The sequence below is a fragment of the Eriocheir sinensis genome, chromosome 4, assembly GCF_024679095.1.
Source record: "Eriocheir sinensis breed Jianghai 21 chromosome 4, ASM2467909v1, whole genome shotgun sequence".
NCBI lineage: Eukaryota > Metazoa > Arthropoda > Malacostraca > Decapoda > Varunidae > Eriocheir > Eriocheir sinensis.
In genome coordinates, this window is record NC_066512.1 from 14,023,539 (window position 1) to 14,051,038 (window position 27,500).

Here is a 27,500-nt window from a genome sequence, read left to right on the forward strand (position 1 = left end):
TATATATATATATATATATATATATATATATATATATATATATATATATATATATATATATATATATATATATATATATATATATATATATATATATATATATATATATATATATATATATATATATATATATATATATATATATATATATATATATATATATATATATATATATATATATATATATATATATATATATATATATATATATGGTAGAAGACGGACGCAAATGTGATCCACTTGTACAGGACAAGCATCAGTCTGTTTGACCTGTACTGGTCCTGTAGCAAGTCAGGCACCTGTGAATGATTGCCTTCTCTCACAATAAAAAATTTCCAAAGCATAAAAAATGAAAATTATGTCGGTTTGTTGATAACAACAATAAACGTAATCATAAAATTTAATAAGCATAATTCTTTTTTGAATGCACAGAAACATCATTGTGTCTGATTTCTTATTAATATGATCCAAATTTGTTTATATATAAACAGATAAATTGGTACTCTGTATTTTTGAGCTGGTTTTCATAATTTGTCAGATTTGATTAAACTGTCAGTGTTTTTAACTCATGATTATCAAGTGAAAACTCATTTAGGGTAATGTAACAACACTAAACTATGGTTTCATCTGACACTGGCAGAGTATCTTACAGCCCGTTGTGGCGCAGGCAAGTGTTTATAGTGGACTGGCGCCATCTTTACTTTTCAGCATTTTCCATTTTAGACCCCTAGTTGCATAATATAAATTGTTGGGGGGGGTGTTGTAGGCTCATGCGACGCCGATCTAGCACAGCTTTTTGTGCTATTAACACGTGTTTCTAATGAAAATAAGAGAGAGAGAGAGAGAGAGAGAGAGAGAGAATAAAAGAGTGGCAAAGGAAAGCCACTTAATACCAACAACAACACCTTTCTTTTATGCTCATCATTTAGTTTTTCATAGTCTTCTATTGTTTCCTTGTTTTCCTTCTCAGCCATCGGACCTAACATCGGCACCATCACCATCACCACCATGAACATCATTACGAATACTTTCACCTGTTACTAAATTGCATTATATCTTTTTGGCGTCTTACCGATGTTTCCCTTTGCACTAACTGGCTATATTTTTGTTTGGCCCTTGGTCTCTGTCTAATGTAAAAAATAAAAACAAAACCCCATTATACTCTGGCCCTCAAAAGTATCTCCCTAATCCTTTTCAAGTCATCACAAGTCCTGCTCCCTTGTCACCATCACCCATCACCAAGATCTCCACCCATCACCACCATACTGTCCATTCCCATGTCCCTCACCACCCTCACAACAAACCTTTACCACCAATTTCTCACCTGTTTCCACCGGTAATCAGATCTTTGTCGTGCCGCCGCGCCCAGAGGCAGCGCCCAGCCAGACCCGCCGCCCCCGCCACCGTCACCACAGCTGCCGCCACCACCAGGCTCACCAGTAGCAGTCCACCGCCAGGTCCGTTGCCGCTGCTCCCGTCTTCACCGCCCTGTTCGTCCCCTGTGGATAAGTGGCTATAAGTGACCTGCAGCAGGAATTGAGAGAGAGAGAGAGAGAGTTTACATAGATTTACATAGAAAATCAGACCCCACAGACCCCATGGTCCAGACTTGGTGGTCTGTCCTTAAACCTAAGTGATTTTACATTAATCAGAAGACTCCAAAACGTTGCATTTCTACTCTAGTTGATATTAAGTTGAAGGAAGTGACGGTCGAGCTTATTTTTGAAGGAGTCAATCGTGTTACACTGGACCACTGATGATGGGAGCTTAGTCCATTCTCGCACTACAACGTTGGTGAAGAAAAATTTGGTGCAGTCTGAATTTACTTGTCTACATCTGAGTTTTACGCCATTGTTCCTCGTGCGCAAAGTGTCATCGATCATAAACAATGTTGATCTGTCTACATTCGTGAAACCATTAAGTATTTTAAAACATTCGATCAGTTTTCCTCGAGGCGACGTTTCTCAAGAGAGAACATGTTAAGGGTAGAAAGCCTTTCTTCGTAGGATTTGTTGCGCAAGGAAGGGATAATTTTCGTTGCCGACGCTGAACACCTTCTAATTTAGCAATATCCTTTGCATGGTGGGGAGACCAAAACTGTACCGCATATTCCAAGTGGGGTCTGACTAAACTGTTGTAGAGCAGGAGTATTACATTTTATTCTTAAATAAAAGTTTCTTTTAATGAAGCCCAACATTCTGTTCGCTTTATTTGCTGCATCGATGCATTGCTGTGAGAATTTGAGGTTTGACGCGATTTTGACCCCAAGTCCTTGACGCATTGAACGCTTTTGAGTTTAACGCCGCGCATTTCGTAATCAAACTTTTATTCCTCGTTCCAACTTGAAGGACCTGGCACTTGTCTACGTTAAAGGGCATCTCCATCTATCCGACCAAGCTGAAATTTAAATCCTCTTGGAGGCTTTGCCTGTCTTCGTCAGTGAGAACCGAGTTACCAATCTTTGTGTCGTCTGCAAATTTACTAATGCGGTTATTGAGTCCAACATCCACGTCGTTGATGTAAATAATGAAGAGCACTGGGCCAAGAACCGAGCCCTGAGGACGCCACTAGTGACAGGCGCCCACTCTGAGTTAAATCCGTCAATCACTACTCTTTGTTGTCTGTTGCTCAACCAATTCGCGATCCATTGGTTTACCTGACCGTCAATACCTATTTGTTTTAATTTGTAAAGTAATTTATGATGCGGGACTTTATCAAACGCTTTCTGGAAATCAAGATAGACTACGTCCAGTGATTTGGTTACGTCATAAACAGTGAAGAGGTCGTTATAAAAGGTTAATAGATTTGATAGGCAGGATCTTTTGTTTCGGAAGCCATGTTGTGAGTCCCCAATTAATGAGTGGCTTTCAAGGTAACTCACAATTTTGTCTCTAATTATGCCCTCAAGTAGCTTACCTACAACCGAAGTTAGACTAATGGGCCTGTAATTACCTGGTACTTTTTGTCTCCTTTCTTAAAATCGGTGTCACGTTAGCCTATTTCCAATATGAAGGGACAATGCAGTGTCGCAAGGAAATATTGAATACGGTTGTGAGGGAGGAGTGTATTTCTCTCTTTGTTTATTTCAGCAGAGTTTTATATACTTTATCAGGTCCAGGACTTTTATTTGTTTTAAGTGATTTGAGGGCTTTAAGGACTTCATCGGGTTTTATTTCAAAGTTAGACAATGCATGCTCGGGATTTACATTAGTACTGGTGTTGGTGGTGGTGGTGGGAGGACTGTTATTATTAAACACCGAGGAAAAGTAATTATTTAATAGGTTTGCAACGTGTTGGCTGTCAGTCACTAGTGCACCGTCGCTGTTTATTAAAGGTCCAATTCCACTTCTGATCGCCTTTCTGTTGTTTATGTAACTGAAGAAGGATTTCGGATTATTTTTACAGTTGGCTGCAATATTTTCTTCATATCTCTTTGAGAGAGAGAGAGAGAGAGAGAGAGAGAGAGAGAGAGAGAGAGAGAGAGAGAGAGAGAGAGAGAGAGAGAGAGAGAGAGAGAGAGAGAGAGAGAGAGAGAGAGAGAGAGAGTTAGTTAGTTAGTTTCAGTGTGTGCGCGTGTGTTTGTGCAGGAAAGCAAAAAAACAAAAAGGAGTAAAAGGATGTTGCATGTACACAGGAATAGGACATGAAGGGAAAGTGTGAGGTGAGATGAAATGAGACGAGGAGGCTAGGCGAAGTGTTAAAAAATGTATTAGTGGATAGAAGGGACGAGGTGGTGGGTGGTGGAAGGGAATAACGGGTAGCGAGGGCATACACAGGTGGGCGGCAGGAGTGGATGGAAGGGACGAGGCAGTGAGTGGTGGAAGGAAATAACAGGCAGCGAGGGTATACACAGGTGGACGGCAGGATATAGTGGATCACAGCCCGTACGATAACTCGTAATTAACGTTACCTAAGAAAAATCCTAGAACTTTTCTCATAACACCAATAGTGACTCGCATGCACTGCTCATTATTGCGGGAAAGTTGAGGGAGTTCACTAACTTTCCAGTCCATTACGCGAAGCAAGAAAAGAGGATCCTGCCATTAAAACGGGTCGTGGGTGTTACTGGTCCGGGCCAAAGGACAAAGAAGAGCAAGAGGAAAAGCAGGAAGAGGACAGTTAGGAAACCAAGAGGAAGAGGACGGAGAAGAGGAGCAATAGGAGTGCGACAGTGAGGAGAAAAACAATGGCGTGGCTTAGAGAAAGGGGATAAAGAGGAGATAATGAGTATACGTCTGCAAGGACGAGGAGTAGATAGAGGAGAAAGACAGTATTAGAGGAATGAAAGGATAAACGAAGGGAAAACCTGATGAACGGACGGAAAAATGAAAACCGATAGACATTCTTGTTCGTCCCGTGCGAGTATTAGAAGAGTTGGGTAAGTCCACGAGAGAGAGAGAGAGAGAGAGAGAGAGAGAGAGAGAGAGAGAGAGAGAGAGAGAGAGAGAGAGAGAGAGAGAGAGAGAGAGAGAGAGAGAGAGAGAGAGAGAGAGAGAGAGAGAGAGAGAGAGAGAGAGATTAAAAGAGAGGAAGAGTTAATAGGAAAGGACAGAGGATGCAAAAAGAGAGGAAAGAAGTATGTGGTATGGCGCACTCGGCAATAAAAACACGTAGAGGCAGCAGCGGTCAAGGTCACACACACACACACACACACACACACACACACACACACACGAGCACGCAGGGGGCCACAGGTGACAGGCGGCGAGCAGATACAAACTCGCGTCTCCACACAAAGCGTCGCTGCCGGCCAGGAATGACGCAAAGGAGATAAGTTTCGGGTTCCTTAATCAGCCTCTCATTGCGCCTCCTCGGCCACTGCTCTCTTCTCCCTCCTCCTCTTCCTCCTTGTATTGTTGAATCACATGCTTCTCCCGCTCCTCCTCTTACTTGTATAATTACTTATCGTCCTATTTATTTCCCTCCTCAAGCTGGTACTGCTGTTTCTTTTATTGCATAACTTCCTCCTCTTCCTCTTCCACATGGTTTATTCTTCCTCCTCCTCCAAAAGTTGCTTCATTTTCTTCGTCTCCTACATCGTCTTCCCCTCTTCCTCCTGTTCCTCCACCTCTTATGATGGCTCCGTAAACCTTAGTCTTATTGGTAAAATTACCCTCCGGTGCCGTGCATCCCAAAACACACACACACACACACACACACACACACACGCACGCACGCACGCACGCGCTCATAGACGCCTCCGTGGTCCAGTGGTCGGCGTGCCTGGCTACTACTCCGCGAGCCCGGGTTCGAATCCCGGCCTGGGCAGTCGGCGCGTAGCTCATCCAGCTGTTCATCCTCCCTTTCGGGCTGGTCGATAAATGGATACCTGGGGAAACCGTGGAAAGGTAAACTGTGGTAACCTGGGTGTCACATTGGCCCTGAGTCCCGGGGTGATGGGTTCCCTCCCAACACAGACTCAAGGGCCAATGCGACGGAGATGAGTACCGAGGCCACGCGCAGCTATAGAGTGCCCCCAAATTTACCTTACTAAACAAAAGTCTCCCCCAACATGTTCTGTCTGATGTATGAAGAGACTTTGAGATGTTGTTTGGAAGGAAGAGGGAATAGGGATGAAAGATGTAGAGGGATGGAAGAAGTAGGAAAGGGAGGGAGGTATTCAATTAGCGGAAGGAGGGGAGGGGCAGGAGAGAATGTGTGTTAACTAGAAAGTCATAGGAAAGATGACTTTATGAAATTTGCAAAAAGTTTCTCAGAGAATTACTTGTTGCCAAACACTTTCTCGTGCGTGCATGTGTGTGTGTGTGTGTGTGTTGAGTATATTAGTTAAAACCTTCTTCGGTGTTGCTTCTGAGGTCGAGTAAAACTTGCGAGGGTGAGATTAATTGGCTTCGTTATCAAAGCACGAGAAAGTTTAATAACCAGAGGCAAAGGACTCTCTCTCTCTCTCTCTCTCTCTCTCTCTCTCTCTCTCTCTCTCTCTCTCTCTCTCTCTCTCTCTCTCTCTCTCTCTCTCTCTCTCTCTCTCTCTCTCTCTCTCTCTCGTCCCCTGTGACACTCACCTCATATCTGTCCCCCAAGGCGACAGGTAAACGGGGCAGGGAGGGGAATCAAGTTCTCTCCTTTATTAGAGGGAGCCCGAGGCGCGTTTGGGAGGTAATCCGAAGAAGGGAATCGGAACGTTTTAAATTCGACATTCATTCTTTCTTACATAAAATACATACATTCTTACATAACATCAATTCATTCTTACATAATAATACCCTTTTATCCAAACCTACACAATTTGTTCCTCTCTCTCTCTCTCTCTCTCTCTCTCTCTCTCTCTCTCTCTCTCTCTCTCTCTCTCTCTCTCTCTCTCTCTCTCTCTCTCTCTCTCTCTCTCTCTCTCTCTCTCCCGCTACTCACTCATCCTGTTCTCGGCCATCTTGTAGGTGAGCGCCTCCAGCTTCACGGGGTTGGAGCTGCCCAGCTTGTTCCTCGCCGTCACCTGGATGATGTAGTCGAGGCCAGGTGTGAGGCCCTCCAGGGTGAAGGTCGGGGACTCGGAGGTCACATTCACCTGTCCCCGGCCCGTCACCGCCTCGAACACCTGCCGGGGAGAGGACGCAGGTGGTGGGGAGGGTCAGGTGGTCGGGTGGAGAGGGGAGGGATGTGGTGGAAGGTCAGGGACATTTGAAATTCCTTGATCAAGTTAATATCTAATATTTGCATATTATGCACAGGTGGCGGCAAGGGACAGGTGTGGGAGGATGGTGAGAGGGATGTTGCGTAAAGTCAATGAGTTTGGTTTTATCGGATCCATTTAGGTAAATGTTACTTTCCGCGCACAGTCATCGTTAAACCAATTCGAGAGTAATAAGAACGATTGCCGACAGGAAATATTATCAACAGACAATAGATAATGAGGTATGTTGCACAAGGCCATGAATTTTGAGGTTACTGGATCATGTTATCAGATACAACTGAAGGCAAGAGGAATGATAACTTAGATTAAATAGTGACCAAATAAATAATACATACTGAGAGACAGATGTGGTCACTAATTCAATCACTAATATTCGGTCAAATAGTCGCCTCCATCCCAATTAGATCAATTCCGATCACTATAGCAGGTTTAGGTTTATTTGTAAAACAGGGAACACATTGCAAATGTATCTGTTGCATTATTTATAGATAACAACGCTGTCTCATTTATGCGCCTCAAAAATAGAGCTCCGGCGTCCACACAACCAACGAGCTAACGCAGCAGGGTGGAGGAGAAGCATTATTGTGTCGCGTGCGACGGAGACCTCGTCCCATCTGTCATGTCCGAGGGCCGCTATTAAGACATTTTTTTACATTCCTCACTGCTCCCTACTGCCCCACCGGACCACTCCCCTATACTCACCTCTCTCGCCCCCACCCCCCTCATTCCTGGCCGTTGCCCAGGTGAGGTAATCTCTGCCAGCACGTAATCACGCGGCGCGGGACACAGGCAAGTCAGGTTTTCTTGCTTCATGACTGTTTTGGGGGGCTTAGCGAAGGCTTAAATTAAGCCATGACAGTTGGTCATAAAAAAAGAGAGAACCAATGATTATTATATAAAAAGTAATACTGAAACGAAAGTGTACTCCAGAAAAAAAGGGAAAGATAAGAGTTGGGGACGTACGCTATAGCTGAGCGTGGTCTCGGTGCTCATCTTCGTCGCATCGCCCCTTGAGTTTGTGATGGGTAATAACCCATTACCCCGGGACACGGTACAGGTGACATCCGGGTTACCACAGTTTACCTTCCCAGGTTTCGACCAGCCTGAAAGGGAGGATGAACAACTGGGTGAGCTACAGGCCGACTGCCCGGACCAGGATTCGAGCCCGGATCCGAGGAACTGTAGCTAGGGAGGCTAACCACCTCACCACGAAGGCGTTGGCCTTCGTGTATCTATTGTATCATAGCAAGCAATCCACTGAGACATGAAGACTGCCATGACATCATCTATTATAAAGTAGGGTATTATAAATATAAACTAGTAACACCATTATTGGTGCAACTGTACTTCTGTGCTCACCATGTTCCTTCGTGTACTGTAAGAGGCAACGGCTTCACACACCTCGACAAATATTCCAGTCATTCATAATATTGAAAGACTTATTATTCAGCCACTGCTGTGTTCGTGGGTATTTCCATTACAAAAAAGAACACCAGTTGTGGCATTTCACAAAATCCTCGATTACAGTGAAATTTCTAGTTCATGCTCACATAATGGAGAAAGAAGAACGCGTTCTCTTCCCCGACAAAACGAGAGGTTTAACACTCTGTAAGAGGACAGCGAAGTACAGATCTGTGTTTCCCAACACCCTGTGTCAGCCTCTATTTTGTGTTGCAAAACGCTACAGCACCGACACGCTCTGCTTCTTGTATTGCTCCAGAACACTGTTTTCGCTTAAAAATGAAAGCGTTGTTTTTTCTGCCGAGGACACTTCTGTTGACGGATTTCAACATCATTGTAAATGTAAAGTTTGTAAGAATGATGTTCTTGGTTTGTAGTTTGTATCATACTGGATATTTATTATTTCGCTGAGAACGGTCAGGCGCTAGGGTCAGAGTCAGGCAACTTCAGATCATATCACATGTCAGGTAAGCTAAGACTAGGTCAAGTGTGGTGAGGTCATGTTAGACCACACCTTATGTGGTAGGGGAGACTACAGATACTGAGGTAGACAAAACACGCACGCGCCTCTCTCTCTCACACACACACACACACACACACACCTTGGCAATGAACACCTGCTGGAGGCCACCGTCAAACCCAGGAGTGCATTCCACCACCAGTGAGTTATATGTCTTGTTAACCACAAGGCATCGCGCAGGCTGCTCCGGACGACCTGCGGGGGGCGAGAGGTCAGTGCAGGGTGGAGGGGTGGGGGGTTGGGATGGACAGGTGAGAGGGCAAGAGAGGTAGGTCATTGAGGAGTGTGGGCGACATGGCGTAAGGTGAGCGGAGGAAGGGGAGGGAAGGCCATGGAGGAGGAAGAAGGGGGTTGGGAGAGTGATGGAGGTGTTACAGAAGGAGGCACAGGGATAAGAGGGGTCAGGGTGATGGATGGGTGGAAGAGTTGTGGGCGCGAAGTGAGAGTGGATGCAAGGGTCATGGAGGAAGAGGAGGAGGAAGAGGAGGAGGAAGAGGAAGAGGAAGAGGAGGAGGAGGATGAGGAGGAGGAGTACATAGGAATACATAGGAAGAACAGACACCAGAAGACATGTCGGTCTATGGCGAGGGTGTCTGTTTACTACCGCTACTACTAGTAAACTACGTGTGGTAGGACAGGATAGAATAGATAAAGGTTCCTCCCCACCCACCTCTCCGTCCGGCAACGTGCCGGCAGGAAATAGTTAGAAGAGAACACCATGTGCCTTTAAGGAAGAAAGGGACATGGAAATTTTACGGTAAAGAGAGAAATAAGAGGAAATTACTACCCTTAACTTACGCTACTGGTGACCTAAGCTGTGGGGGAAACTAATGTCTTCAGGTTATACTCGTGCTGCAGGCTGCCTGAGACAAACGAGAAAGGGTCAGTAAACAGTGTATGTAGTTGAATCATAAAATAAAAAAATGAATAAATAAATAAATAAAAGCTAGTATTAAATTGGACTGCTCACGATGGGGTGAGATGTAGTCTCAGGGGTTACCGGTAGAGGCTTGATCCTCGTTTACCTTCGGTACAGGGGTACGCTCCAGTATCCTGTTAACCTTACTGTCCCACACCTCACTGCTTGAAACATGAAAAAAGGGTCAGTAAAATCTTGTATCCCTGAAATACTTATCCAATGAAGACTTGAAGCTATTATATTCCAGAAGACCACCTATCAACCCGGACTCTAGATTCTAGGATTAAAGATAAGCTCCGGGAGGGCAGCATGAGCCAATGCAAGTTGGCGCCACTATAAACACTCGCCTGCGCCAGAACGGGCTAGGCCGACCATCAGGACCCACCGGGAAGAAGCCTTGGACCGACCATCAGGATCCACCGGGAAGAAGCCTACCGGCGCAATGGCCAAGACGTAAAAAAAAAAAAAAAAAAAAAAAAAAAAATTAATACTCTGTGCGCTAACTACTGACGGTGGGAGTCTATTCCAGTGATCGACGACTCTATTATTGAAATAACTTCTGCGCGCCAATGTGTTACATCGGTTTTCCTTTAACTTCATACCGTTGCTGCGTGTTATTGTGTTGGTGTCTCTCTGAAATAGACTATCTGGGTTAATGTTTTCGAATCTATTAAGGATTTTGAACACTTCAATTAAGTCCCCTCTTACTCTTCGCTTCTTTAAAGAAAACATATCTAAACGCTTTAAACGCTCGTCATACGTCAAGTTACGGAGCGTTGGGATTTGTTTGGTTGCTCGTCGCTGTATCCTTACTAGCAAAACTTGATCTTTGATATAATTCGGTGACCAGAACTGAACGGCGTATTCTAGGTATCGTCTTACAAATGCTAAATATAATCTCTTCATAATTTCGGGTGATTTATAATCAAAGTTTCTTGAGATTAATCCTAACATCATATTGGCTTTTTTACTCGCTGCAGAACATTGATCACTCATTTTAAGAGTGTTACTGATAATGACACAAAGATCTTTTTCTTGTTTTACTTCGCTGAGCTCATGTCCTTGAAGCTGATATTTAAAGTTAGGATTCTTTTCACCTATGTGCATTACTTTACATTTCTCTACGTTGAAACACATTTGCCATTTTTCGCTCCAATCGGCAAGTCTTATTAAGTCTGATTGAATGTTCTCGCAGTTTTTACTGTTCGCTACCGTACCTCCTAATTTGGTGTCGTCGGCGAATTTGGCTACTTTTGACAGGATATCAGTTTCTAAATCGTTCACGTAAATTATGAATAGTGTTGGCCCCGGGACCTAACCTTGGGGCACGCCACTGGTTACGGGTTGCCAATCGGATGCTTCACCATTAAGAACTACACGCTGTTCTCTGTTAGTGAGCCAGTTATGAATCCACGCACATAGATGGTCACTAATACAGTGGGAACGCAGTTTTGAAATAAGCCTAACGTGGGGAACTTTATCAAACGCTTTCTGAAAGTCTAGGTAAATTACGTCATATGGGGCTCGGGCGTCCCAACTTAAATAAACGTCGTTGAAAAAAGTTTATAAGTTGGCAAGGCAAGATCGATTACCACGAAATCCATGCTGATTATTAGTTATCAAATCATTTGTTTCGAGGAAAGTTATCATTTTATCCCTAATTATTTCTTCGGATAATTTAATTAGGACAGACGTAAGGCTGATAAGACGATAATTACCCGCTTGTTTTTTATCTCCCTTTTTAAATATCGGGGTAACATTGGCCTTTTTCCACTCTAAAGGCAGACTACCCTGTGCTAATGACTTGTTGAACATTAACGTTATGGGTAATTCTTTCTGATGACTACATTCTCTTAACACGAGAGGAGATAAATTGTCGGGTCCCGGAAATTTATTTGAATCTATTTTTTGCAGGTACGCACGCACTTCGCTGATATCGATTTCGGTCAACGCAAGCTTATGTTCTTCAGGGCCTTGAAAAATAGTCCTCGGGGCTGGGATCGATGTCATGTTCTCTTTTGTGAATACGCTACTAAAGATTTAATTTAGGACCGACGCCATGCCTTTATCATCATAAGTCGTATCGCCATTTACTAATAGTGGGCTGATATTATTTTTTACAGTTTTTTGCTTCTTATGTAACTGAAAAATAATCTGTGATTTTTCTTCGCATCAAGTGATATTTTCATCTCATATTCGCGATTCTGTTTTCTGATTTTTCTTTCGCACTCTCTCTTGATATTGATATAATTAGTATGATCCTGTGAAGTGTTTGACAAATTATATTTCTTATACATTTTTCTTTTTTCGACGATGATTTTCTTCAGGTAATTAGCCATCCATAACGGCTTTTGATTCTCTGTCCTTCGTGGCTTGAGTGGGATGAATTTATTTACGCTCGCTGTGATTTGTGCAGTAAAACGATTATACATTTCTTGAACGCTGACGTTTTTGAGCAAATGATTCCAATTTACTTCTTAGGTCCGTAAACTTTGCTTTACTATAGTTAGGTATTAAGAGTGAGTTTTCTCGTGCTTTTGTTTCAATATTCAAAACGCATCTGATTATGTTGTAGTCACTGCTTGCAAATGGCTCGCCGACCTCACAGGCGGTTATGAGGTGGCTGTCGGTCGTGAGGACTAAATCCAGAATGATATTTCCTCGCGTCGGCGCGGTAACTGTTTGATAAAGAAATTTATCTTGCGCAAAATTTATTAATCTAGCTCCTTCCCTGTCGGCAGATAGTGCAGACCAGTTAACAGAAGGGTTATTGAAATCGCCGCATATTACTGCATTTCTGTTTATGATAATTTTATTTATCTCTGCGTAGAGATTTCCATTAATGTCTTCATTTGATTTAGGAGGTCGGTAAATTACGCCCAGAACATACTTTTCATTACTGATCGTCGCTTGTACATGCAATGAATCATAAGCCTCTGTTTCGGTTGTGTTAAGCTGAATGACTTTTAAATTACTTTTAGCATATTTTATTACACCTCCACCTTTTTTGTGTAGATGACACTTAGCAAACGCATTGTAACCATTGATAGCTACTTCACTTAAGGAGAGAAGGGGAGAAAGAAGAGGAGGAGAAAACCCGTAAACATGGAAGCTCAGGAAATGGAAAGAGATGAAAAATGCATGTAAAGGACGGGAGGAGAGTTGGAAGGGGAAAAAAGGAGGGGGGGAGGGAAATAAAAGAGATGATGATGTTAAGGAGAATTGGAAGGGGTGATGGATTATGATAGACAAGAGGAGGGGGTTACAATGGGCAAGAAAGAGGCAGTGGGTGGTGGGGATTGAGAGAGGTGTCAGGAAGGGAATGAAGGAGGTCAATAAAGAATGATGATATAGGAAAGGATGGGGGAGTCAGGAAGGGAATGTATGGGAAGGGAGATAGGGGTCACGGATGTGCTTCGGGGTATTTGCTTATAAGAAGGGATGAAGGTGGTAGGAAGAGTTAAGGGATGGGACGGTGGAGTCCATGTCAAGGAAGGAGAGACGTAAAAAGACATGAAGAAATGCAATGGGAGGGTGGCGGGGGTTGGGAAGGGGACGAAGCTGTCAGGAATGGAGCTGGAGAGCGGAAGGAGAGGAAAGACAGGTTAGGTGGGGAACGGATAGGTATGGAAGGGGATGAAGGCTTTAAAGGAAGGGTGGAAGGGTGAGGGGAGATAAAAACTGGGCTCGGAAGGAAAGAGAATCAGTGTGGAGCCGAGAAGTTAAGGGGAGAATATTATACAGTAACTGAAGGCTTAGAGACGCAATGGCAGGGGAAAACGTGGCGGCACAGGCGGATAAAGGGAGTAAAGTGAGAGAGGATTGATATGATAAAAGAGAACAGTCATGAAGGTTATATAAAATAGGAGAGAATATTATAAAGTAACGGAAGCTTGAGAGGCGATGACAAGGAGAGGCGCCGTTTTCGTGGGGGACACATGCAGGGAGTTAACAAAAGGCCAAGTAAAAGAGAAAACTGCTGCCGTAAACATATAAAACAGAAATAATAAACATAAACTAGCAGAAGGCTTAATTACAAGGGACCGTTTAGCGTCACAAGCAGATAAAAGAAGCAAAGGGAGAAATTGGATAATGATAGTGAAAAATAAAGGTATATCAGGTAACAGACATGTGTAAGAAATTTGAAAAAAAAATATTACACTGCAATTTCCTTTCTTATAATTCCTGCCAAGTCAACCGTTTTTTATAGTATTTATGTGAGTACCATCACGCGTAAGTAGTCAATGTTAAGTGAGTGTCGCTTTCCCGGAGGCCATTTAGCAAACTGATATAAATAATACTTCCTCCACGCAAAGCTTTTCGATATGACTCGTGGTATGCACTGCGTTTAGAGTTTATTTATTTTTATGGCAACCAAATAAATGTCACAAGTATCTGAATTACATTTTCTCTATTAAAGTAACCCTGTGTGTGTGTGTCTGTGTGTGTGTGTGTGTGTGTGTGTGTGTGTGTGTGTGTGTTTCAAGCGTAAACACGTAACTACGTCAATTTGTTTAGTTCCGTCCACTTTCTGCCTCGATTAGACACGAATGGGAACGTTGGGCAAAGATTTCACGGCAGAAACACACACGAGTTTCGTTTTCACTTCTCTGTCTCCAGGCTTGTATGGTGACAGGGGGGGAAAGATAAAAGTGGAAGTAACAAAACAGAGAACATTTTTTTGAAAGTGGTTTTCAATGCGTAAAGGGTTTGAAGAACATGGTAAGCCCGGTTGTTTGTATTGTTGTGTTTGCTGACACAAGGGAAATAGGAAGACGAAAGGTTGTCTGAAGTAGAAGAAAAATACATGTTTCTTGAGGGATAAAATGGAACGAAAAAATAACCATAAAACTTTCATAATAGCTATATGAAAACAGAAAAGAGTGTGACCTTGAGGAAGAAATGAAAGGAATACCAGAGTTCTTCCATAGCACAAAATGGCAAGGATGCAGAAGAAGGTCTTTTCTTAGTGGGTTTAATGAGGTAAAAGAGAAACATGCACCTTAAATTTTCCTTCTTCCCTTGCCAGCACGAGACTACTGGCGCTGACATGGCCGACCAATACTGAAGGAGGGAGGAGAAATACACACACACACACACACACACACACACGTCTCTCTCTCTCTCTCTCTCTCTCTCTCTCTCTCTCTCTCTCTCTCTCTCTCTCTCTCTCTCTCTCTCTCTCTCTCTCTCTCTCTCTCTCTCTCTCTCTCTCTCTCTCTCTCTCTCTCTCTCTCTCTCTCTCTCTCTCTCTCTCTCTCTCTCTCTCTCTCTCTCTCTCTCTCTCTCTCTCTCTCTCTCTCACCAGCGGGCACCAAGTGGAAGAGGCAGGGCTGGGTCATCTTGCCTACGTGGTTCTGGGCCCAGCACTGCAGCGTCCCGTAGTCCTGGTGGGTGCGAGCCACGAACTGCACGGCGCTGCCTCCGTCTGGCGGGGAGAGAGGGAAATCAATCATTATATCAGTAACAGCGACTAATTTATCACACAATATGGAGGTGATTTTCATATCTTGAGAGACGTAACTAGGACTGCCTCCATTATCGTCAGAGAAACAAGAGAGTATGTTGTTTAGCTCGGCATCTTGAACACTACTCATAATAATGATGGTATTTCTATAACGCAAGCTGTGCACACATGGTCGCCTCTGTCTGTAAGGGGGACACACATACAAAGGATCAAATTTGCCTCTGCAATTTAGACACTTTGACTGGAGGAGCTTTTTCGATGTTACAAGGGGAATAGGGCAGTCTCCGTCTGATGGGGGAATGTAAAGTTGAAGATATCAGTGTTACACATGTTCAACATCTACCTTTCCTCCCTGCTGGAAGTAGGCCTGCATACGGCCTGTGCCTAGGGGAGGTGACCGTTCCAATCCCACAAACTACCATCCTGTAGTTTTACTTTCTTGTCTTTCTCAAGCTTTTGAATCAATCATTAGCAGGAAAACTGTTAAGCATTATTTTTTTTTTTACGTCGCGGCCTAAAGCGCCGGTAGGCTTCTACCCGGTGGGGCCTGATGGTCGGCCCAAGGCTTCTTCCCGGTGGGACCTGATGGTCGGCCCAGCCCGTTCTGGCGCAGGCGAGTGTTTATAGTGGCGCCATCTTGCATTGGCTCATGCTGCCCTTCCGGAGCTCATCTTTAATCCTAGAATCTAGAGTCCGGGTTGATAGGTGGTATTCTGGACAGCATGTGGGTAGGTTTAAGCCACTCGGCGGCGGCTGAAAAATCCCAGCTTGGTGGCACCGGGCGGGGATTGAACTCGCATCCTCCTGAACGCGGTGCTGTTACTCTGTCGACTCAGCCACCGCCTCCCCATAAAGTCTATCCACTTCTGGCCTTCTATATAAGCGCCAGTATGGGTTCCGTATGGAGCGTTCTACTGAGATCTTCTTGCCTTCCTGACTGACTCCTGGTCATCCTCTTTTCGCCGTTTCAGTGAAACTTTTGTTGTTGCCTTATACATCTTAAAAGCTTTTGACAGAATCTGGCACAAATCTCTGCTTTCTAAGCAACCCTTCTACGAATTATATCCCTCGCTCAGTACTTTTATTTCAAGTTTCCTTTCTCGCCATTCTATCTCAGCAGTGATAGACGGCTACTGTTCTTCCCCTAAAACCTATCAACACTGGTGTCACACAGGGCTCTGCCCTATCTCCCACTCTCTTTTGTTGTTTATTTTAATGATCTTTCCAAAATAAACTGTCCAATCCACTCGTACGCCGATGACTCTACTCTGTTTTATTTAATTCCTTTCAACAGAAGACCGTCCAACAGGAGCTAATTGACTCTAGACTGGAGGATGCACAACGCCTAACCTTAGACCCTGCTATCATTTACGAATCGGGCAGGAGGAACGTCTTCCAAATCTTCCAAACACCTAACTCCTATTCTTCGATAACACTCAGCTGTCACCTTCTTCTACACTAAACCTTATTGGTCTTAATCTTAACTGGAAACTTCGTGTCTCCTCTCCCGCTAAAACAGCTTCCTCGAGGTTAAGCGTTCTGTATCGTATCCGCCAGTTATTTTCTCCCTCTCAGATACAGTGGCTTGCCTGCCTCCATTTGGAATATGCTTATCATGTGTGTGGGGGTCCACACACACAGCTCTTTTGAACAGAGTAGAGTCTAAAGCTCTTCGTCTCATCAGCTCCCCTCCTCTTACTGACTGTCTTCTACCTCACATTCCGCCGCAGTGTTGCCTCTCTTTCTATCTTCTATCCATATTTTCATGCTGACTGTTCTTCTGAGCTTGCTAACTGCATGCCTTTCCCCCTTCCGCGGACCCGCTGCTCATCCCTATATTGTCCAAATCCCTTATGCAAGAGTTAAGCAGCATTTTCATTCTTTCATTCCTTTCACTGGTAAACTTTGGAACAGCCTTTCTTCGTCTCTACTTCCTCCTGCCTATGACCTGACCTCCTTCAAGATGAAAGCAACAAGACACCTCTCCACACGAAATTGATCTCTCTTCTGGCCACTCATCTATACTTGCTTTTATAGGAACAACTTATACAATGGAGGCTTCAAATGGAGGTTAGATTGATTTATGGATAGAGTGAAAAGGTAATGAAAATTTGATCTTAGGATCAGGTGTCGTCAGACTGGCTTTTTAAAGTCTCCTTTTTATCATTTGTTTTTTCATTTGTGCTGCTTTCTTTACTGTTAAAAATAAAAAAAGTTCTTATTAAATCACAATTATGAGTTCTACTGGCATGAATAAAGCTGTTTCCTCAATATACTAGAAAATAACGAATTAAAAAACCGCAGAAAAAAAAAATACCCCTGAAAGTGAGAGAAAATAAAGCGTCGAACTAGAAAAATAGGCGACGGGGTGAAACATTTATCTGGCCCAAGAACAACTGGATGGATTTTTTTTTTACAGCAGAGAGCAACTCAAGGACAACAAAAAGAAAGTGAAGAAAAAAAGCCCGCTAACTGTTGCTTCCACAAAGCGAAAAGCTGTTGAGTTTCCTCGGCGAGTGCTGGTCAGTAATGTGCGCCTGTCACACATGCAGCGTCCGGGTGTTCAACAATACACTCCAAGCGTTCCTTGGCACTTCAAAAACTTTGATTTTCGTGATTTTGGAGACGGTAAGGACACGGTGTCTTTAAAGCGGCACTCGCCGCGCGCCTGACCAACCTGAGAGGAACCAAACACGGTGTGTGTGTGTGTGTGTGTGTGTGTCACGCTGACCTTCCTAAGGTTAAGACGTTGACTTTTTGCTCCGCTGCTATGTGGTGCCAACTAGCCTTTTTCCTCTGCTTTTGTGGTGTGCTTTGAGGCGTTCTGTGCTTCTGGGAGCTTGCTGCTGTGCTGGAGGACTACACAATCAGGAGGATTACCACTACCTGCATACTCCAGACTGCTAAGTGTTCTGATTTAGTATTTACCTAGTTAGATAGTGATCCACAGTTACTTCTAGGCCACGTGTATTAAGCTTCCCACACCTACACTAACTTCAACACTCTTTCACGCGAACCCAGTGCTACACGGTTTTATATTGCGTTTGTGTTTTCTTTTCCTTCTACTATTAGGATACTTTACTGTTTTGTAATAATAGGAACACGTGAATCAGGCGCGCCAAGCTATGTTAATTTCTAAGTCCACACAAAACACTAGATAATTCACCTTTCCACCCAAACCTAGTGACCACAGTTATTATCGTATTTACGTAAGTGATTTCTCAGTATAATAATATAGGCACGTATTTTGTATTGGTAGGTAGAAATAACCGCGCTTTTTTTTCCAAGACACACCCTTTTCCCTAGGGAGTTGACCTGACTGCGACCCGACAGCAGTTGCTGGTTTGTTATTGTTCTGCTTCGTCTTAGTAGGTAGAAAAAAAGCGCGGCATTTTTCCTAGATACACGTTTTTCCCGAGATTTGACCTGACGACCTCACCGCAGCTGTGGACTTTTGTTATTGTCTTAACGCACCAAATTATTTTCGTCTTGCCTCACCCATATCTTCACCATGCCGTCCCTCAAGCGCTGTTCCAGGTGTGGCCTTCGCATGGCCAAGCAGTACTTTCTTTCCAAGGACGTTTGTAGGTTCTGCGTTAAGACTCAGAAGGATGATCAGAGGATCATAGAGATACAGAATAGGGTTACGACTCTCGCCGCCCAGGTAGACTTATTAGTTAGTGCAGCAGCAATAAGCCCCACCTCCTCCTCTTCCCCTTCCTCTTCCTCTTCCTCCTCCTTTAAAATTTTTCAAGGCCCTGAAGAACATAATCTTGCATTGACCGAAATTGATATCAGCGAAGTGCGTGCGTACCTGCAGAAAATAGATCCAAATAAATCTCCGGACCCCGACAATTTATCTCCTCGCGTGTTGAGAGAATGTAGTCAACAGCTACACTTACCCATAACATTAATATTCAACAAGTCATTAGCACAGGTCAGTGTGCCTCTCGAGTGGAAAAAGGCCAATATTACCCAGATCTTTAAAAAAAGGAGATAAAAAACAAGCCAGCAATTATCGTCCCATCAGCCTTACGTCTGTCCTAATTAAACTATTCGAAAAAATAGTCAGGGATAAGATGATCACTTTCCTTGAAACAAATGAGTTGATAACTGATAGTCAGCATGGATTTCGTAGTAATCGATCTTGCCTTACCGACCTATTAACCTTTTTCAACGATGTTTATACATGTTGGGACGCCCGAAGCCCATATGCCGTAATTTACTTATATTTTCAGAAAGCGTTTGATAAAGCTCCTCACGTTAGGTTTATTTCAAAACTGCGTTCCCACGGTATTAACGACCATCTATGTGCGTGAATTCATGACTGGCTCACCAACAGAGAACAACGTGTAGTTCTTAATGGTGAAGCATCGGATTGGCAACCCGTCACCAGTGGCGTGCCCCAAGGTTCGGTCCTGGGGCCAACACTATTCATAATTTACGTGAACGACTTAGAAACTGATATCCTATCAAAAGTAGCCAAATTCGCCGACGACACCAAATTAGGAGGTACGGTTATGAACAGTCAAAATTGCGAGAAAATTCAATCAGACTTAATAAGACTTGCCGACTGGAGCGAAAAATGGCAAATGAGTTTTAACGTAGATAAATGTTAAGTAATGCACATAGGTGAAAAAAATCCTAACTTTATATATCAGATTCAAGGACATGAGCTCAGCGAAGTAAAACAAGAAAAAGATCTTGGTGTCATTATCAGTAACACACTTAAAATGAGTGATCAATGTTCTGCAGCGAGTAAAAAAGCCAATATGATGTTGGGATTAGTCTAAAGAAACTTTGATTATAAATCACCCGAACTTATGAAGAGACTATATTTAGCATTTGTTAGACCAAACCTAGAATACGCCGTTCAGTTCTGGTCACTGAACTTTATCAAAGATCAAGTTTTGCTAGAAAAGATACAGCGACGAGCAACCAAACAAATTCCAGCGCGCCGAAACTTGCCATATGACGAGCGTTTAAAGCGTTTAGATATGTCTTCCCTAAAAAAGCGAAGGATAAGAGGGGACTTAATTGAATTGTTAAAAATCCTTAATGGATTCGACAACATTAACCCAGATAGTCTATTTCAGAGAGACAACAACACAATAACACGCAGCAACAATATGAAGGTAAAGGGAAACCGATGTAACACATTGGTGCGCAGAAGTTTTTTCAATAATAGAGTCGTCGATCACTGGAATAGACTCGCACCGTCAGTAGTTAGCGCACAGAGTATCAATAGCTTAAAGTCTTAATTGGATAAGTACTTCAGGGATATAAGATTATGCTGACCCTTCTTCGCATGTTTTCAGACAGATTGGAGCAAGACCTCAACCTAAATCCATATTATTCTCCCCCACAACCTAGATTGCAAGTAGCGTAAGTTAACAATAGAGTAAAGCAACAGTTAATGTCCGCATGACAGATGGAGTGAGGTGTGGGTGCAGCAATGTGACAGGTTACTGGTGCGTGCCTAGTACCGCCGGTAAAACGAGGATCAAGCCTCCACCTGTGCCCCTGAATCTACACCTCACCCATCGTGAATATTAAGGGGTATTCTGGGGCTGCCCTGTGTAGGCCACTCGGCCTCTTTCGGCCTCCCTGTGTTTCTGTGTTATTATGTTCTTATGTAATGAAGTCATTTTCACCCACAGCTTAGGTTACCAGAAGTGTAAGTTAAGGGTAGTAATTCCCTCTTATTTCTGTCTTTACTGTAAAATTTCAATGTCCCTTTCTTCCTTAAATGTACATGGTGTTCTCTTCTAACTATTTCCTGCCAACACGTTGCCGGAGGGAGAGATGGGTGGGGAGGAGCCTTCATCTATTCTGTCCTGTCATACCACACGTAGATTACTAGTAGTAGCGGTAGTAAACAGACACCCTCGCCATAGACCGATAGGTCTTCTGGTGTCTGTTCTTCCTATGTATTCCTATGTATTCCTCTTCCTCTTTTTCCTCGTCCTTCCCCTTCATCACTGGCTTTGGTATTCTCTTCTCCCAAACAGCAGCCACTCCCATCCTCCTCCTCCTCCTCAACCGTCTCCACTCTCCCCTCTTCCCAACAAGCCCCCGGCTCCACCTGTTCCCCTTCCATTTCTTCCTCGTCGTCCTCCCCTCCATTATCGGCTTTGGTATTCTCTTCTCTCACACAGCAGCCCCTCCCATCCTCCTCCTGCTCCTCCTCCTCGACCGTTTCCAATCTCCCCTCTTCCCACCCCTCCTCCTCCTCCTCCTCCTCCTCCTCCTCCTCCTCCTCCTCCTCCTCCTCCCCCTTTCCTCTTCCGTCCCCCCTCTCCCCTCTTCCCACCCCCCCTCCTCCTCCTCCTTCTCCTCCTTTCCCTCTTTCTCCTCCTCGTCCTCCGCCTCCTCGTTCGTCCCTCCCTCCCACACCTGTCCCTCACCTTCCCTTTCCCCCTCTTCCTCCTCCCTCTCCTCGCCCGCTCCTCCCTCCCCCCCTCACCCTCCCTTTCTCCTCCTCCTCCTTCCTTTTCCTTCTCCCCCTCCTCCTCCTCCTCCTCGTCCTCCCCATAATCCTCCTCCTCCCCAACATCCTCCTCTCCCTCTCCCTCTTCCTTCTCCTCCTCCTCCTCCTCCTCCTCCTCCTCTTCCTCTTCTCCACCTTCAACCTCTTTCCTCCCTTCCCGCTCTCCCCTCCCCCCTTCACCCACCCCTCCTTCTGGTCCCTCTCCTGGCCGCCGGGTGCTTGTTGTTGGTGATAGTCAGGTGCGTTATGTTGACAGGTATTTTTGCTCCAAGGATAAGAACAGGACGAGGGTGTGTTTCCCAGGGGCAGGGGTGGGCCATATATCAGACAGGATTGAGGCGTGTATGGCAAGCGAGGGATCGAACCCCATTGTCTTTCTCAGCTGTGGCGGAAACGACGTTTCCCGTGTGCCAAGCGAGGACCTTCTCCGGCGTTTTAGGGAATTGTTAGGTAGGATACGAAGCGCTGGTGGGTCGCCAGTAGTGTGTGGCGTCCTGCCAAGGAGGGGCGTTGGCGATGGATGGCTGTCCAGGGCGATAGCAGTGAACAGCAGACTTGCTGAGCACTGCGGGCGCAATGCGTGGCTGTTCGTCGACAATTGGGACCTCTTCTTTGGCAACGACGCCCTCTACTCCCGTGACGGAATGCACTTAGTACCCTGAGGGATTTTTTAGTATAGGCGAGGGGGGGGGGGAGGAGTAATGGGAGTAATGGGAGAGGACATCTAGCTCATAATACAACGAGGCAGCTTAGAAGTAATTATAGGGGAGTAACAGAGGACGGGCTAAGAATTTTATATACTAACAGCAGGAGTCTCAGAAACAAGATAGACTTACTAAGGGGTGAAGTTTGTTCAGAAAATTTTGACAATAGCGATCACTGAGACATGGATAGACACTGCCAATAGAAATTTTAGATCGGAATTTGAAATAACGGGTTATCAGATGTTTCACAAAGACAGAAGGGGCAGAAAGGGAGGTGGAGTTGCGCTATATGTTAAAGACTCACTTAAATGTTTAGTTAACAATTCAGTCAAAACTAATATGGATTCAGAATCAGTTTGGGTGGACGTTTACAAAGGGAAAGAAAAACTAACTCTAGGAGTTCTATACAGGCCACCAACCCTAAACAGGCAGGACACGAGTATATTACTACAGGAGATTGGCAGGGCGAGTAGGAGTAAAAATGTCTGCGCAATGGGGACTTTAATTATAGGAATATAGACTGGGAAGACCTAGTGGTGACCTGGAAGCCGAGGATTTTCTTGAAGTTATACAAGATAATTTCCTTAAGCAGGTAGTTACTGAGCCTACCAGAGGAGATAACATATTAGACTTAGTCCTAACTAATGATGGAAACTTGCTACGTGAGTTGGAGGTGGGCGGAGAGTTAGGAAACAGTAATCAGAGAACGGTTCGTTTTAGCTTAGACTGGGCGGTAACCCGCGAATCAAACCCAGTGTTAGTGCCAGATTTTAGAAGAGCAAATTACGAGGGGCTTCGAAGACATCTTGAAGGGGTAAAGTGGGATAATTTTGGGATTCATGAGGGCCAGAACTGTGGGTTGGAGAGCCAGGAGAACCAGGTAGAAATGCCTTACAATAATTTAGTTAGAGTAATAGTAGAGGGGCAAGGACAGCATATACCACAGCGAACACTTAGAAAAGAAAACAATGAACCTAAGTGGATGACTCGTGGACTAAAACACGAGATAGGGTTAAAGACGGGAATTTATCAGAAAATAAAGAATGGTGAAACACGTCTCAGGGGCCGGTATGTCGAACTATCTAGATTAGTGAAGAAAAACACCAGGGTAGCAAAAAGGAACTATGAGGTTAAAGTAGCAAATGAGGCGAAAAGTAATCCTATGGGCTTCTTTCAGATGTATAGAACAAAAACAAGGGAGAAAATTGGACCGCTGAAAATGGCGATAAATTGAGCGATATAATCATTACCAGGCAAGTAGTTCAGGATGAGATAGATACGCTAAAGAAGAATAAGTCGCCAGGTCCTGACGGGATATTCCCGAGGGTATAAAAGGAATTAGGTGATGTACTCAGTGACCCACTAACCGATATCTTTAAGATGTCGGTAAACACTGGTTATGTGCCCAGCCTATGGAAAGTAGCTAATGTGACGCCGATTTTCAAAAAGGGGAACAGGTCAGCTGCTTCAAACTATCGCCCAATTAGCTTAACATCGGTTATAGGCAAGATGCTGGAGTCCATAATAGCCAGGAACATTCGAGAGCATCAAGAGAAACATATCTTAATTCACGACTCGCAGCATGGGTTCACGAAAGGTAGGTCATGTCTCACCAATCTCTTGTCCTTCAACAATAAAGTATTTGAGGCGGTAGACAGAGGTGAAAATTATGATATAATCTATCATGATTTTAGTAAAGCGTTTGACAAAGTTCCTCACCAACGACTGTTGCTTAAATTACAGGCTCACGGAGTAGAGGGTAAAGTTTTGAACTGGGTCAAGGCGTGGCTTAGCAATAGGAAGCAAAGAGTGTAAATCAATGGTAAAAGATCTGACTGGGGATGTGTTACGAGTGGGGTCCCACAAGGCTCGGTATTAGGTCCACTTTTATTTATTATTTATATCAATGACTTAGATACAGGAGTTAGTAGTGTTTGCAGATGATACCAAGATCGGTAGAGTAATTGAGTCGGATCAGGACGCTAGTACCAGGGTGAGCTAAATAGATTGTATGACTGGGCGGATAAATGGCAGATGGAGTTCAATGTAGGGAAGTGCAGTATTCTGAGTGTAGGTAGGAACAACCCTTCTCATAACTATTGCTTAAATGACACTCTCATAAGCAGGTCTGGGTGCGAGAGGGATTTAGGGGTTTTAGTGAGCTCTGATCTCCGTCCAAGGGGGCAATGCATTCAAGCTAGAAACCGAGCAAATAGGGTACTGGGATTTATTTCAAGGAGCGTAAGCAACAGAAGCGCCGAAGTCTTCCTCAAAATATATTTAGCATTAATTAGACCTCATCTTGACTATGCGGTTCAGTTCTGGTCACCTTACTATAGAATGGAAATCAAAATATTAGAATCGGTGCAGAGGAGGATGACTAAGATGATTCAGGAGTTGAGAAACTTGTCATACGAGGAAAGACTCAAACAGTTAACCCGTACAGTGTCGTCTTTTGTTATCGATAGGGGTCATGCCAGGTTGCACTTTTTTCGTATTTTTTTATATTTGCCCCTAAAAATGTAAAAAAAAAAAAAAAATGCAAATTATTTGATATATATATATATATATATATATATATATATATATATATATATATATATATATATATATATATATATATATATATATATATATATATATATATATATATATATATATATATATATATATATATATATATATATATATATATATATATATATATATATATATATATATATATATATATATATATATATATATATATATATACATATATATATATATATATATATATATATATATATATATATATATATATATATATATTATTTATATGCGAGGAATGGAACCCTAGATTGCTCGTTGTCTTATTTTTCTACGTCTCAGAGCTAACGATGTCATACCAGCAAAGGAAATTTATCTTAAATTTTTTTTAGAGCCTATATTCTTTCCATTATAAACACTTCTCACTACCCTGAAGCGTAAGTAATGTATAAGTACTTCTTTACATCACAAAAACCTAAAAAAATAGTAAGTACAAGGAAATAATTGGATGCTCATCAGGCAACACCGCTCGCTTCAAGGCCGTCTGTACTACAACCGTAGTTCACAAAGTTCAACAAAACACTATGAAGCTTCCGACGATAAGTTTTCATTTCCGATTACTCTGAACCATAATTTACAATTCCACATGCCTTACTGATTATAGAATCAAGGAGTAATTACCCAGAAAAAAGTAACTTTCCTTCTTGTATAATGATTTTTGTTGAAATGCGGACAAGTGTACATGAAGGCCCTTTAACATCCATTTAAAAATACGAAGACTTGTCAAATTATTCCTCTTTACTGTCAATGAACAATGTTACATACACAAACATAAACCCTCAAAAGAACTTGCGTATATATACGTACTAAACACTTCCCTAAGAGGTACGTATATGTACGTACTAAACACTGTTCGGGTTAAACTTGCATTCTCTAGAAAGGCGAAGGGTGCGTGGAGACGTGATCGAGGTTTATAAATGGATGAAGGGCTTTAACAAGGGGGTTATTCATAAGGTTTTGTTGGTAAGAGAACCGGGTAGGACACGAAGTAATGGGTTTAAACTGGATAAATTCAGATTCAACAGGGACATAGGCAAAACTTGGTTTACTAACAGGGTGGTGGATGAGTGGAATAGGCTTAGCAGTCATGTGGTGAATGCCAATACAATTGTCACATTCAAAAATAGATTAGATAAATTCATGGACAGCGATATTAGCTGAGGTTAGACACATGGGAGCTCATGTTCAAAGGAGCTGCCTTGTACAGGCCTACCGGCCTCTTGGAAACTCCTACGTTCTTATGTGTTTATGTAATAATAATAAGAATAATTATTATACTAATGATAATAATAATAATAATAATAATAATAATAATAATAATAATAATAATAATAATAATAATAATAATAATAATAATAATAATAATAATAATAATAATAATAATAATAATAATAATAATAATAATAATAATAATAATAATAATAATAATAATAATAATAATAATAATAATAATAATAATAATAATAATAATATTAATAATAATAATAATAATAACTAGTTATAACATAATAAAAATGATAATGAAACAATGAAATAATAAATATATATTAATAAAAAAAAAATAATAATAATAATACATTATTTGTAGTAATACCTATAAGATGTAGAAGAGCCGGATAGGACATGTAGTAATGTCTTTAAGTTGAATAAATTAAGATTCAATAAAGACATAGGCAAGAACTGGTTTACGATCAGAGTTGTGGATGAGTGGAAGAGGCTTGGCAGTCATATTTTGTGTGCCAATACAGTTAAGTTAGATTTAGTTAGGTTAAGTTCAATAAAATAGATAAGAGAAACAGCAACATGGTATCACTACTCTGTTGTAATTGCATTCTTTACAGCAGGAGCAATTCTTTCAACTACTCATTCCTCCGTCTTTGGAACTGAAACTACGCTTTCCTTGACAGAGGGGGCATCCTTCTCAACAACCTTCCTTTGATTGGCAACTTTTTCTTCTGTTACAACAGAGGAAACAGTGAGAATCTCTTCCGTCACCGGAGGGGCAGCCTGTTCAATAGGTCTTTCTTGTGGGGCAACCTTTTCAATAACCCTTTCTTGTGGGGCAGCCTGTTCAATAACCCTTTCTTGTGGGGCAGCCTGTTCAATAACCCTTTCTTGTGGGGCAACCTTTTCAATAACCCTTTCTTGTGGGGCAGCCTGTTCAATAACCCTTTCTTGTGGGGCAACCTTTTCAATAACCCTTTCTTGTGGGGCAGCCTGTTCAATAACCCTTTCTTGTGTCACAACAGGAATTTTTTCTTCTGTCGGCGAAGAGGCAATTATTCCAACAACCTCCTGTTGAGGGACTACAGGGACTTTTCCTTCCGTCATCGAAGGGTGAATTTTTTCAATAACCTTCTTCTTTTCTGCCACAACAGGGACTTCTTGCTCCTTAGAGACACTTACGATCTCCTCTATCACCGAAGGGGCAGCCTGCTCAACAACCTTCTCTTTTGTCACAACGGGGACTTTTCCTTCCGTCAACGTGGGGGGAATCTTTTCAAGAACTGTCTGATTTGTCACAACGGGAACTTTTTCCTCTGTTACAACAGGGACTTCCTCTTTCTCTTTAGAAACAGTGACAATCTCTTCTGTCGCCGTAGGGGCAGCCTGTTGAATAGCCCTTTCATGTGGGGCAACCTTTTCAATAACCTTTTCTTGTGGGGCAGCCTGTTCAATAACCCTTTCTTTTGGGGCATTC

General features: G+C 42.9%; 1 protein-coding gene across 1 annotated transcript in view; it reads right to left on the reverse strand.

The window, feature by feature from the left end:
* Positions 1–1,320: 1,320 nt before the first annotated feature.
* Positions 1,321–27,500, reverse strand: part of LOC126982222 (nephrin-like) — a 64,243-nt gene continuing 38,063 nt past the window's right edge. Inside the window, exons 4-7 of the mRNA XM_050834174.1 lie at positions 14,855–14,977; positions 8,713–8,825; positions 6,370–6,553; positions 1,321–1,499 (exon numbers count right to left, since the gene is read on the reverse strand). Coding sequence (XP_050690131.1) covers positions 1,321–1,499; positions 6,370–6,553; positions 8,713–8,825; positions 14,855–14,977 — 599 coding nt within the window. The remainder of the gene's footprint in view (positions 1,500–6,369; positions 6,554–8,712; positions 8,826–14,854; positions 14,978–27,500) is intronic.